The sequence below is a fragment of the Brachycentrus maculatus genome, unplaced genomic scaffold (assembly GCF_059751285.1).
Source record: "Brachycentrus maculatus isolate JH-2025_06_01 unplaced genomic scaffold, ASM5975128v1 h1tg000202l, whole genome shotgun sequence".
Classification (NCBI taxonomy): domain Eukaryota; kingdom Metazoa; phylum Arthropoda; class Insecta; order Trichoptera; family Brachycentridae; genus Brachycentrus; species Brachycentrus maculatus.
In genome coordinates, this window is record NW_028280953.1 from 1,841,457 (window position 1) to 1,856,302 (window position 14,846).

General features: G+C 31.0%; 1 protein-coding gene across 1 annotated transcript in view; it reads right to left on the reverse strand.

The window, feature by feature from the left end:
* The window catches only part of tyn (trynity), an 82,310-nt gene that overhangs the window by 12,982 nt on the left and 54,482 nt on the right, over positions 1–14,846 (reverse strand). The window contains exon 8 of the mRNA XM_088263727.1: positions 952–1,080. Within this exon, the coding sequence (XP_088119853.1) occupies positions 952–1,080 (129 nt within the window). The remainder of the gene's footprint in view (positions 1–951; positions 1,081–14,846) is intronic.

Here is a 14,846-nt window from a genome sequence, read left to right on the forward strand (position 1 = left end):
CCTGTGATGAAAGTCTTGTGGGAACCATAAATGCCAGCCACGCTTAAGGGAAAAGTCTACCAAAAAATTGTCAGACCCGCACTCCTCTATGGCTCCGAATGCTGGACGATATATAATATAATACCTACTCTAGGCAACTAGAAACTGCTGAAATTCTAATGCTTAGATGGCCACCTGGAGAGTCTCTTAGAGAAAAAACAAACATTTGTATAAGCTTGGGTGTAACAGACATAGAAGGTAAAGGAAAGGCAATTGAGATGGTATGGTCACAGGACGTAGAGAACCTGAACATATTGTAAGCCAGGCATCTCGAAAGACATCTAGAGGAAGACCAAAAAATTCATGGATGCTACATGAAGATAACATGATTCGAAGGCACGAGCTAGGTGACGTTGTATATGATAGAAGGACCTACAACCTGAGGACGAGGAGAGCTGACCCAACAGTCCACAAAGACGATAAGTTGGGATGGAGCCTGGAAGAACAGGTCAGTAATGACAAATTTAAATATATGATCTGAAAAAATACTTTATGGGAAGATATATATATGTAGTGTTTAGTCATATTCTCTTCTTTTGTTTTTACCTTATGTTTTTTATATTTCCTTATTTGTTATATTTTCTCATTTATTTATTTGAAATATGGTTCTTATGCCTATTTATTATACCTGCTTATTGTTTTTATATTTTGCCATGTATTTGGTTATTTAAAAAAAAGTTTTTTGTAACTTTATTATTTGTGTTCCAGTCTTGTTAACCTTAATCCCATGTCCCAAAATGAGAAATAGAAATTACTCATCGGGAATATTTTATATATGACTTATGGATGTAATATTTTTTGAAAAATAAATAAATAAATACACAGAGAGAAGAAGAAAAGAGAGATTTTTGTTCAGCAGTGAGTCAGGAATGGCAGACTTACATACATAAATAGAAGAAGAATCAGGCTTACCATCATAGCAGGTTCCGGTTTTGTCACAGTTAGCATCCGTTCTTGTCAAGTTGTTAAGTGTAGGGTCTTCCTGGGTTTCGATCGTCACTGGAAGGGTGCTGTCAGACTGAGCTCCAGATTGAGGAGGTTCTAGAAAAATGTAATGAAAATAAACATTTGATTTTAAAAAGCATTCATTGAAAGTGTTAAAATAACTGAGTAAAATGTATTTATTGTAACTGCAGACAGTTGGTAGAATTCCATATCAATATGGAATTCTTCAACAATTCAAATTGTTGAGTAATATATCCAAAATAAAACAAGGTTTGTTGGATTGAATTCTATATTTATTTCTGTATATATACGTGACGCGTTTCGTCTTCTTAGGACATTATCAAACACTTGATTTGTGTCAAACACGTGTTTGATAATGTCCTAAGAAGACGAAACGCGTCACGTATTAACATATAACATATAACAATGAGTAAAATGTAACATGAAGATTAAGTCTGGGTATTTACAGGGCTTATGACCTTATAAATTGCAACATTCCTATCTATCTAATTAATATTTGAAGCACTAACTTTATGATTTTCCATTATATCATTACTTTGTTTTAAAATCACTTTTTAAAACAAAGTTGCATTTTTAATTATATCCTTTTTTGTTTTTTCATCTTGTTTACCTTAACGTTTGTCCAAAAATGAGTAATATATTTTACTCATCGGGAATATTATATAATATATCGATCACTCCTTTCAACAACGTCATATATAAAAAAAAAACTTGATTTTTTTTATTAAAAATAAATATCAAGTCACTCATTGAACTTTTTACTGTGCAACAGATCTTTTTAGGTAAAACCTGAAAGTGTTTTTTCCATTTGAAAAATATTTAGTACATTTAAAAAAATTATTAAACAATACTTTTTCTTCAAAATGCAAAAACAACACTTTCTGCCCTGTAGCGGGTAAATATTATGTTAAAAATATGTCGCTTTTGCTGGGATATAGTACAATTTATGGGCATTCCGAAAACATGCACAACTGAAAATTTACGTTTTCTTTTATGACGTTGTTGAAAGGAGAGAGCGATATGTGACTTATGTGTGTAATATTTTTAAATAAATAAAACGCAAATATGACAGCTCATAAATAAATGATTTCGTACATCCCCGATGCTTCCGACTCCGTTCCAGCCACGAACACACAAACAAGACAAGTTTTTACGAGTTTTCGATGATTTTTACTTAAATAATATAATTTTTATATCACGAGATTCACAGAGCGTAGAATTACCTGAGACCGAAATGTGGCGCAACAAATTCTCCGGAATTTGCCACAATTTGTCGCGGTATGATCTCATCCATCGCCCATCTTGTTTTTTAATGTTTCCAACATAAGGATGTTGCTCTCATTTCGAAAAGTCAAAACATTTTTATTTATTTTTATTTTATTTGTTCGGGAATTGTACAGCTTTACACATAATAAAAGTATATAACAAACAAAAGTTACATTAACAATAATAAACATTACATTACATTAACAAAAATAGTTACAACATTTTGAGTGTGTCCAAATACTTGTTCACAAAATCTGGATTATCTCCAATTACAGTAATTATTTTCATATTATTTTTTAAATCTCATCAAAGATTAAGAAGAATATGGATGTTTGGGCATTTACGGGGCTGACGACCTGAATTATCTGGTCAAATTATAAGCTTAATAATAAAAATGAAAATGGTATTTTCTGGCGTTTCTCATGTGTGTGATATATACTCACATACTTATACAAGAGTTTCTGCTTAGTAAAAAGCTTCTTTACATCTCACCAATAGATGTCTCTAGTGAAGTTCTAGTGATTCAAGAACAAGGTTTCTAAATTGGTTCATATATATAGAACTTCCAAGAATTTGAGTAGTGTGGTTGTGAATAATGGGTAAAATTAGTGAATGTTACACGTGTGTAAAGTGATCACTTAAACCAGCCTATGACGGTCGTCAGCCCCGTAAATGCCCAGACTTCCATATTCTTCTTCATCTTCATCATGAGATTTAAAAAATAATATTAAAATAGTTACATTAATAAAAATAAAGCCAATTAAACAATTCCACATTTATGTTATAATAACTATTAAAAAAAACATTCAGAGATTTAAAAAAAGGGTATGGTATATAAAAATAGATTTTGCAGGAAGGAGAAGAAAAGAAGAAGAATTAATGAGGGTGGTTAAAGGATTTGTTTTTTTCTAGGTAAGAAGTTTAAAAATAAACATTTTGTGTGTATCCAAATACTTGTTCACAAAAATATAAAAATAACTCCACGCAGGAGTTATTTTTATATTTTTGACATCACAACATAGTTCAGCCGGTTCGCACCGGTTCGCTAGAACCGGTGCCTAAATTTTTTAGAGTTCGCCGAACCGGTGCTTAACCCTTTGTTGTCACACAATATTCCGATTGAGATCATGTAGCGGAGCACGCTCGGTTTACTTCGTACGCCACGTTGTAAAAATATATGAACCTCACGAAAAGAAAAAATATTGAAAAGATGAAAAAAATAGTAGAAAAATTCAGTTAAGTTATTGCACTTAGTAAAAAGAATAGCATAAAAGTAATATGCTTCAGTAATTGAAGCATTCTCAGTTGTTATGTGAAATTCTATTTATTCAACAACTACAATTCAATTTATTCAACAAAAAATAATATATACATAACAAACAATATTCAAGGCACAATATTAAAAGTAAGCAAGAAGACTTAAAGGTGTAGAAGAATCCCGCTTCGGAAAACTCTTTCGGACACATGGAAGAGATCAATATCCAATGTGATTTTGTTCAACATAGCGGTAGCTCTTCCTACAGGCATAACCATCGGCAGGTTGGTCCTGTATATAGGAATGTGAAACAATCTATGTCGACGCTGTCTTAGGTAACTATCGGGGACATACAGACCAATGTTCCGGATAATTTCAGGATTATCGATCATACCGCGCAACAATCGATAAAAATGCGTAATCAAAAAGTTCTGTTTATGTGCACAATAAAAAATAAATTAATGAAAAAATGTAAAAACTATTTTTTTAAACGGAGGGGGTAGGGATAGTACCTAAAGGGCGAACCGGTTCTTGAAAATTTTGAATCCCATCATATGTACTGTATTTTGTATTTTAAAAGCATTGATAACTTTGTGGTATGGTAATATAACACTTTCCTTATCGTCCATTGTTTTCTTTGTGTAATATCACTTTTTTAAACACTTATTTGTGACTACCGGTTTCGGAAAATCATTCAACCTCTTAATAAATAATCAACTAAAAAAAAAACAAATAAATTTAACTTTGAGTCCACTTTTAAAAGTATTCCCATTGTGATTCATTTATCTTCTTTCTCTCTTTATTTTATTAGGTCATCATCATTCCGTCATACAAAAGATGACGGAATGATGATGACCTGATGATGGAATGATTTTCCGAAACCGGTAGTCACGAATAAGTGTTTACAAAAGTGGTATTACACAATGTAAACTATGAATGAAAAGGAGAGTGTCATATGTACTGTGTCATGAGATTGATCAATATAGGAGTTCCAAAAATTTGAGAAGAGTGATATAATTGATAATAACCATTTAATAGATAATGATCACAAATGTGACCACAATAACGTAGAAATTCTAAAAATAATTCATACAAAAAGCCATAAACTGCAACATTCATGATATATAAATGACAATAAACCCATAATTAATAATACGACAATGACTAAAGCCTCCCCCTTTTGTCTATGTTCCCACTGATAGGAAATAAAAAATAAAAAATAAAATTAATAAATAAAAATAAGAAACAGCTACTACCCCTCTTCAACCTTCAACGTCCCAAGGACCCAACTCTAAAATTTAGAATTAGCTACACATAAGGTGTTTGAAAATGATGCGGAATGCATCGAAACACGTGTCACAGTATATTTTAAGAAATAGTGGTATTTACTAGGTAAAACTTTAATTAAAATAAAATTATATATTAATTTTGTTATATAGTAGCCGAAACGTGGGTCAGAAAATAGTCGTTTTGAGTTTTAATACTTTTCTACATGAAATTGTGCATAATTTTTACGATTTAGTTTGAACATGAATATTTAATTCATGTAAAACGATCAATTTGGAGAAAATTTTTTTTTGTAGTAAAACAATAACATTTTATAAAATATTTCTTTCTTTCAGTACAATTACGAAATTACTATATTATTTATTGATTCAGCATTAACTTTGTGGAATGACATTTAATTATTTAAAAAAAATTAAACACTTGAATATACCACTTACTGAGTTTTATTTAAATATACGACTAGTTTCGAAAACTTACAGATATTTACATCTTCTGGTAAATATTAAAAATTGTTTTAATTTTTACCAGAACATGAAAACATCTGGAAGTTTTCGAAACTAGTCGTATTTATAAATAAAACTCAGTAAGTGGTATATTCAAGTGTTGAATTTAAAAAAAAATAATGAAATTATTATATTAAATATGTACTAATTTTTTTTTAAACAAAGCGAGCGTTTATTGAACTATGCTCATCTGGAAATATTTGCAGAGAAGAATACTGGTGATACCAAACGTTTCCGCGTACTCAGTTTCAAATATTTTTGGAAATTGTAGTTTTAATGCAAAGAGGCAATATTATAGAGTAAGTTTGAGTTATTTTGATGCATCTGAAACGCTTTAACAAGGCGGTACATATGTAGTTTGATGACCCGATGGTTGAAATTAAAGGTTCGTCCACCGACTCAGCTTGGAATTTACGTCGAATATATTATACATTAAATATGAATCCGGTCAATTCGTGTCTGGGGAGTTTAATATCAATTACGAAATAATTTAAATCGGTTTTTTAAGCAGTTATTTTTAACGAACGCTGTTTATCGTTTCATCCGGTAATTTTTACATGTTTCATACTTCATTTAGCGAACGGATTCGAGTCGTAAAATTAAGTTAAAGTCGATCGATAAGACGTTAAATTTGTATGGAAATTTACAGCTTCCGTGCATACCGCTCACTCCTTTCAACAACGTCAAATATTAAAAAAAAACTTGATTTTTAAGGAGATCGTTTTTAAAGATATAGTGAAATGTATTAACAATAAATATGAAGCCACTTATTGAACTTTTTACTGTGCAACAGATCTTTTTAGGTAAAACCTGTAGGTTTTTTCTCCATTTGAAAAATATTTAGTATATTTAAAAAAATAATTAAACAATACCTTTTCTTCAAAATGCAAAAACAATACTTTCTGCCTGTAGCGGGTAAATATTAAGTTAAAAATATGCCGCTTTTGCTGGGATATAGTACATTTTCTGGGCATTCCAAAAACATGCACAAGTGAAAATTTACGATTTTTGATATATGACGTTGTTGAAAGGAGTGAGCGATAAGCATACGTATATGATTTTTTTCTTAAAAAACCGTTTTTGCATTGATAAAAGTCTCTGATAAATGAAAGCTTTCTAAATCCAACCGAAGATAGCTGTTGTGAACTCAATCAAAGAAAGTCATGAGATGTATCATATATCTATGATTTCCAAAATTTAAGTATTGTGGTTGTAATAATAGGCAGAATGGTGAATGTCAAATGTATGTAAAGTGATCACTTAACCAAACATGAAATGTCGTAAGGCTTGTTTAAACCCAGACTTTTATATTATTCTTCATCTAAATTAAGGTTGTCCGCCTGCGTAGTATAACAGTCACGCTTGACTACCTTACTGGAGGTCCCGGGTTCGATTCCCAGGGTGGCGTCAAGTAAATATAAGTGATTTTTTCATTATAATATTTTTTCTATTTTACCCTGGACTGGTACCTGAAGCAGAGGGCTGTGTTATCACCTTTCCTTCATGTGTTAACGATCAAGATAACACTGCGTTTTTATGATGCAGTGGACTATGCACCATTGGGGTGTGGATAAGGGTTTGATGGAGAAGAAGAAGTTGTAAGTTTTTTATAATTTAATTAGACGTTTCTACTTTTGACCATCTTAAAATTTGTTTCGCTGTGCCTCTCCAAAAAAGAGACTTCGCTCTTGTGTTTGGAGAGGGACTTACACAAATTGTTTATTGTTTATGCTTCTGTCCGCCTCCGTAGTGTAATTGTCAGCATGCTCGCCTACCGTTCTGGAGGACCCGGGTTCGATTCCCAGGAGGGTTTAATAAATATAAGTGATTTTTTCACTCTAATATTTATTCAATATTACGCTGGACTGGTACCTGAAGTGGAGGGCTGATCACCTTTCCTTCATGTGTATCGATCGAGACAACACTGCGTTTATATGAAGCAGTGCCCTATGCACCATTGGGGTGCGGTAAGGGATTTATTATTATGCTTACGAGTGACATAATTTATTTTATTATTAATTTAGTTTTTAAATAGTTTATTTTTAGTCAATGCTTTTTAAAATACCAATACTTATTATTTATTGCATAAAATAGTTCTGCACTCAGGTGGAGAATTGTAAAGCAAACATGATTACGAAGTTGAAGCACCGTTGAGCTTTATAGGAATGAATGTGCACCATAATTAATGAGTTTTACATGGTGAACAGCCATAACGGTGATATACAAACGGCTATGTTGGGATTTACAGCCTAATTTAAAAGCCCAGATCAAATAAGATGACGGAAATATAGCCAGAGTGGATCTAACGAAGAGCTGAGACCACTCATTATGTAAAATTTATATTTGAAGCACTAATTTTGTGATTTTCTATTTAACTAACTAACTAACCATCACGCCGCTTCCCCGCAGGGGTAGGCAGAGAGAATAGAGCGCCACACCACTCTGTCCTAGCAAACATTCTTCGCCTCTTCCACGTTCATTCATCTCCTCATACATACCCGCCGATTGTTACGACTCCTAACCTGACCACTTTCAAGTATTTGGCATACCTGATCGTGCCATGTTTTTCTCGGTCTTCCTCTGCTTCTTTTCCCACTAACATTCGCTTCATAAATTTGTTTTACCGTTCTTTCCTCACTCATTCGTTCTACATGTCCAAACCATCTCAACACACCTTTCGTAATTTTATCGATAATGCTTATCTCAGCTTTGCATTCCTTCCTTATTTCACTATTCGCACATCTATCATACATCGTTTTGTCGCACATTCTTCTGAGAGATCGCATTTCGACTGCATTCAGTCTACTTTCATCCTTCTTTTGCCAACTCCATGTTTCACTTCCATACATTAGAGTTGGAACCAGGACTCCGTTGTGCACTGCCAGTTTAGCTTCCGCTGATAGGTTTTTACTTGCTTTAACTGATTTCAGTGCACCATTCACTTTGTTCCCAGCATTCACTCTCCTTTCTATGTCTTTATCAATCTTTCCATTCCTAGAAAACATACTACCCAAATACACGAATTTGATGATTTTCTATTTAATAATTCAAATGTAACATTGTTTTAAAATCACTATAAATATTTTATTATAACTTAATTTTAATGTCTACCGGTTTCGAAACTAACCGCTTCTTTATCAAGACTGGTTAATAATACTAAAACACTATCTAATTAACAAAATTCAAAATATTTTGACGGTTAGGCAAAGGAGCTTGGGTAGATCTCAAAAAATTTTGTATCATAAAGTCATCACCTAAACCAGCCTATGACGGTCGTAAGGCCCGTAAATGCCCAGACTTCTACATTCTTCTTCATCTATGTTAAGATGTCAAAAATAATGTAAGAAATAACTCCTCATTGGAGATAATCCAGATTTGTGAACAAGTATATGGACACACCAACAATTGTGAATGTTTCTTCAAACCTTTATCTAGACCTTTGATGGTGCATAGGGCACTGTGTTATATAAATGCAGCGTTATTTAGATCGTAAACATATGAAAGAAAGGTGATCAACCCTTCGCTCCAGGTACCAGTTCAGGGTAATATAGAATAAATATTAGAGTGAAAAATCACTTATACTTATTTGACCCCGCCTTGAGAATCAAACCCTGGACCTCCTGTACCGTAGTCGAGCGTGGTGACCATTACCCTACGGAGGCAGACAGTAAATACTAAATTTCATTAATTGATTCGGCAGTCACTTTGTGGTAAAATCTATCCACTTATAATTTAAGTTTCACTTAGTAAATACCACTATTTAAAGTGGTATTTACTAAGTAAACTTGAATTAAAATAGTGTATATTACACTAATTAAAACTTAAATTAAAATGGTGAATATTTATTTTACATAATTTTCATTGCAACTGCTCCAAGCGAGACGCTACGTGACACGCTGAAAGTTTAAAAAAGTTTTCTATTTGAATCGTAAGTACAAAAAGCTGCAAGTCATTTAGAATACTTCTTGATAGCCTTGCGTCTCTCGAGTTTGATCTGAACAGCTATTTTGCAGCAGAGGCAATTTAGCTGTGGGTCGTGACTCCGGTACGTCACGACGTCTTTAGGCACGGGCGGTTGTGGATCGCTCAGTCCCATGGCTGGATTCCATCGGATAGAATATGCACAGTTGTTTTTTTAACCTGGCAATTGTCGTCTAACAACTGGTGAAAGATTTCCTGGTTGTGATGGGGACACACGGGCGAATTTTAACCCTATAAGTGTAGACAGAGCTCGTAATAAGGAAGTTGGGTCGTATTGTTGCGCGGTATGATCGATAATCCTGAAATTATCCGGAACATTGGTCTGTATGTTCCCGATAGTTACCTAAGACAGCGTCGACATAGATTGTTTCACATTACTATACACAGGACCAACCTGCCGATGGTTATACCTGTAGGAAGAGCTACCGCTATGTTGAACAATATCACATTGGATATTGATCTGTTCCATGTGTCCGTAGGAGTCTTCCAAAGCGGGATTCTTCTACACCTTTAAGTTTTCTTGCTTACTTTTAATATACACGCCTTGAATATTGTTTGTTATGTACATATTAATTTTTTGTTGAATAAATTAAAATTGAAATTGAGTGAGATGTATATTGAATAATCGCAAATATAAATACTATCGTCATCTTACGATGAAAATGTAGGATTTGGTATTAAGTTTGTGAAAAAACATGATAAATATAAATATATATATATATATATATATATATATATATATATATATATATATATATATATATATATATATATATATATATATATATATATATATATATATATATATATATATTATATATATATATATATAAATATAATATATATATATATATATATATATATATATATATATATATATATATATATATATATATATATATATATATATATATATAAATATATATATATATATATATATATATATATATATATATATATATATATATATATATATATATATATATATATACATATATATATACATATATATATACACATATATATATATATATATATATATATATATATATATATATATATATATATATATATATATATATATATATATATATATATATATATATATATACATATACACCAAAAAAAAAAGTGATAATTCTTGTATGTATTTAATGTAAACTCGACTGGTTTCGATGTTTTCTTTAATAGGTGAAAATGCAAACAATTTTTTTCTTTTATGGCAGTAAAACACATAATATTTCTAATAAATATATATAAAATAAACTCATAAGTGGTCTTATACGAGTGTTTCATTTTTATAATTAAAAAAAATGTCCTTCATATTTAACTTTTGCTTTTTCAATACTGCTATTTATTGAAGTGTATTGTGACACATGTTTCGATGCATTGACATAATGATAATGATCAAACACCAAATTTGGATCTTTGTCTAAATTTTACTAATGCTTTCACTGTTCAAGTACCAAGTCTTTCTAAGCGGTTCTCGTTATGTTCTCCCAGTCACATTGATCAAATATTATTATGTAAATTGGTTTTCTTTACTCTTGTCTGATATCAAGCCACGAACGACCTCCTCATCATTTCTAAACTCCTGATATTGGACACTATGCAACACTTCATTCCTAAGGTAGATGTTCGACTAATCATCTATATTCCTTCCATCTTCCAATATTACCAATTCGTTCCTCTTATTAAATGGTCCAGCGGTAGCCAAACTCTCTTGCCAATAGAGCCACGTATCCACAGTACAACGATAGAGGTTAGTTTTAGGGCCAAACACGCATTAATAAAAAACTCAGTTGGCTTCCGGAAACGCATAAAGACGGTCGTTGAATCATGTCCATTTTTATAAAAGAAAATGTATTGGATTTTTATTTGGTTTTTAAAATATGTATTGATATATATTTTTATATATTGTTTATAACTCATTACCTTTCAATAATATATAGATATATGTATATATATACATATATATATATATATATATATATATATATATATATATATATATATATATATATATATATATATGTATATATATATATATATATATATATATATATATATATATATATATATATATATATATATATATATATGTATATATATATATATATATATAAATAAATATAAATATAATATATATATATATATATATATATATATATATATATATATATATATATATATATATATATATATATATATATATATATATATATATAAATTATTATATTAAAGAGAAATATTTGTGTTTTTATGATTAAGACAAATATTTCTATTTCATACTATTTGTATGAGCCTAAGCGGCTCATTATTAGAAATAGGTATCAAATTGTGGAAGAGTGGGTTCAATTTTAAAAGAATATATTAAGTTAATGAACAGTTTTATAAATAATGAAATAATATTAAGTCAAAGCGAAAGCTAAGTCCTGGTTCTAACCCAAATGTATGGAAGTAAAGCGTGGAGGCAAAAGAAGGATGAATGTAGACTGAATTCAGTCGGAATGCAATCTTTCAGTGCGGCGAAACCATGTATGGTAGATGTTCCAATGGTGATAAAAGAAAGTAAGGCAAGGTTGAGATAATCATCATCGATAAAATTAAGGAAGGTGTGTTGAGATGGTTTAGACATGTGAATCGAATGAGTGAAGATACAAGAGTAGAACAAATTTATGAGGTGAATGTAGTTGGCAGTAGTAGCAAAGGAAGATTGAGGTGAACTTTGCCACATTTGGGTCTGACGCCCACATTTGAGGGCACTCCTGCGCCAAAGAGGGGCATGCGTCATGCGAGCCGAGGCTTGACTACCATTGGTATTATAGCCTTAGTTATTTTGGGAGCTTCGAACTTCTTCGGCCATTCGTTTCCAGAACAGTTAAGATATTCGTTAATAAGATATGGTTTACACATCTGATGAATCGTTAAAATTGTCTGATAACGTGCAACTTAAAAGCTCAGGTCATCAAAGCACGATGGCCTTAGATTTTGCGATAAGATCGTTAATTGCTACTCAATCGGTTTGTGTTTATATTATGTTGTGTGTTCTGCTATGCAAAAATAAATTAGACGTTTAAACTGTATTTTACGTGTTACTAAACTTTTGTTACCAATATTTTGAGTGTGTCTGGATTATCTCGAATTATACAATTATATTTTCTTGAATGTTTCTCGCAGATACTTTGTGGCACATTTTATGAACTTTATAAAATAAAACAATTTTGTTTTAACCACTTTTTTTACTATTAACATTAAGGATTTAGTTTTTGGTAAGGGAATGTAATTAATTACGAGTATTTCAATGTTTTTATTGTTTTAGAATTTAATGAACCCTGAGGATGACAAGGTTCTTGTCGAAACCGGTAGGTTAAAGTGTACCTACTAATAATTTTTAAAAAGTGGTTAAAACAAAGTTGTTTAATTTTATAAAGTTTATAGAATTATAGCCTATGTTAGCCCCGTAAATGTCCAGACTTCCATATTCTTCTACAAATATATAAACTTCATTAATTATTCTTCGTAATATTCTTCAATAATACAAATTTTTGCTCACAAATGCTGTATTTGCTCAACTTGGGAGCTATTTACATCGAGATTTTTGCTGTACTCTAAAAAATTAGAAGTCTTTTATGTGGGAATATGGAAGTCTAAGCATATACATTATGTAGTTAAAAACCTATCATTGGCTGGTTTACATGATCACTTTATATACTGTGTTCTGAGATTACTACTTTTAGTACTTTTACATATAAACTAACTAACTAACCATCACCCCGTTTTCCCACAGGGATAGTCACAGAAAATAGAATGCCACACCGATCTGTATTTGCAAACAATCTTCTCCTCTTTCACGGTTTAAACGACTCCCGGGCAGACTACCAAGGGGATGGATTGACAGCTGGGAATCGACATTGCAGGAGGCTAATCTCTCTTAAAAACAGGCCACAACGCCTATACCAAGAAGAATAATAAGAAATTTGGTTTTTCAAAATCAAAACTTTTAATTTATTTATGTTTTTGATACATATTGTATTCTTTTCAGTACCCTTTATTATAACTAAAATTAAATGTATACCCACACACAGGCCATGCCTTTATGGAGTTTTTTTTGTTACATTTATAGAGTAAAATACTTTTGTACTTGTAATCATATTATATTGTGAAAAAAAAGTTTCTCCATTTCTGATCAAGATTACTTTAGTTTAGTTGTACAGGGTGGCAAAAAATAAATCACGCTATCGGAACATGTTGTAATTTTTGCAAAAAGCGTCGTACGTTCGTCATATTTGACATTTCGCTCACTCCTTGCAACAACGTCATATATCAAAAATCGTCAATTTTCAGTTGTGCATGTTTTCGGAATAGTCCATAAAATGTACTATATCCCAGCAAAAGCGGCATATTTTTAACTTAATATTTAATGCTAAAGGGCAGAAAGTGTAGTTTTTGCATTTAAAAAAAATCATTGATTAATTATTTTTTTTTATATACTAAATATTTTTTGAATGGAGAAAAAACCTTCAGGTTTTACCTAAAAAATCTGTTGCACATTAAAAAGTTCAATAAGTGGCTATTTATTTTTAATACATTTTATTGTATTTTTAAACTTTAAAAACGATCTCCTGAAAAATCTAGTTTTTTGATATATGAAATACGTTTGTTGAAAGGAGTGAGCGAAATGTCAAATATGATTGACCTACGACGCCATTCCATAAAAATATAATATTTTCCGATAAGGTGATTAATTTTGCGTCACACTGTAGTTCAGACGGTATAGAAAACCAAGATGCCATTTGTATTTCTAATCAAATTTTAATTAAAGGCGTTTGTGTGCGATTCAGGAGTCATTGGCCCCTCACATGGGCAATACCGAACAAAGCCATACTTAGAAGTTCCGATTCATCATCAACACTCAATAAAATGCTTTAAATTAATAATGCTTATCCGAGAATGCATCAATGTCGGCCACTCTACGCAATTCAATTACTGGTCAATTCGCTTTGAGTATGAAATGAGAATTACAATCGAATACAAGGCATAGGAATTGATTTTGGACGATTATTCTCACTACGCTGAAGGAGAGCTAATGAGGTGTTACATAGAAAAAACTGTTATAGAAAAATGATTCAAATAAAAAACAATAAAACACTTATATAGACTATAGTCTATGCAATTATTTTTACATTATATATAATGTAAGACGAAATTCAAAAGAAACAAGCACTCTAAAAAAGAAACTAAACGAACACTTTGAACATATACAGACTAAATAATAAAAAAACTAAAAATTATAACTCCCACTCATTCCTCCAATTACCAAAAATTTTCTACCTAACCAAATCCAAAATCTTGTTAACACTCATAGCGAAGCTGCAGACATTTTTTCCTCCCTATCTGCCTATAAACAAGCATTGCGCAATAGTTTTCTGTCAGCTACTTGTAATTTTTTATTCATGTAATTCTTAATTTTTTATTCATGTAACTATTCATGTATTTTTTGTAATGTAGATCATAATTTTTTGTTATTTTATGTATCTGAATGTTCT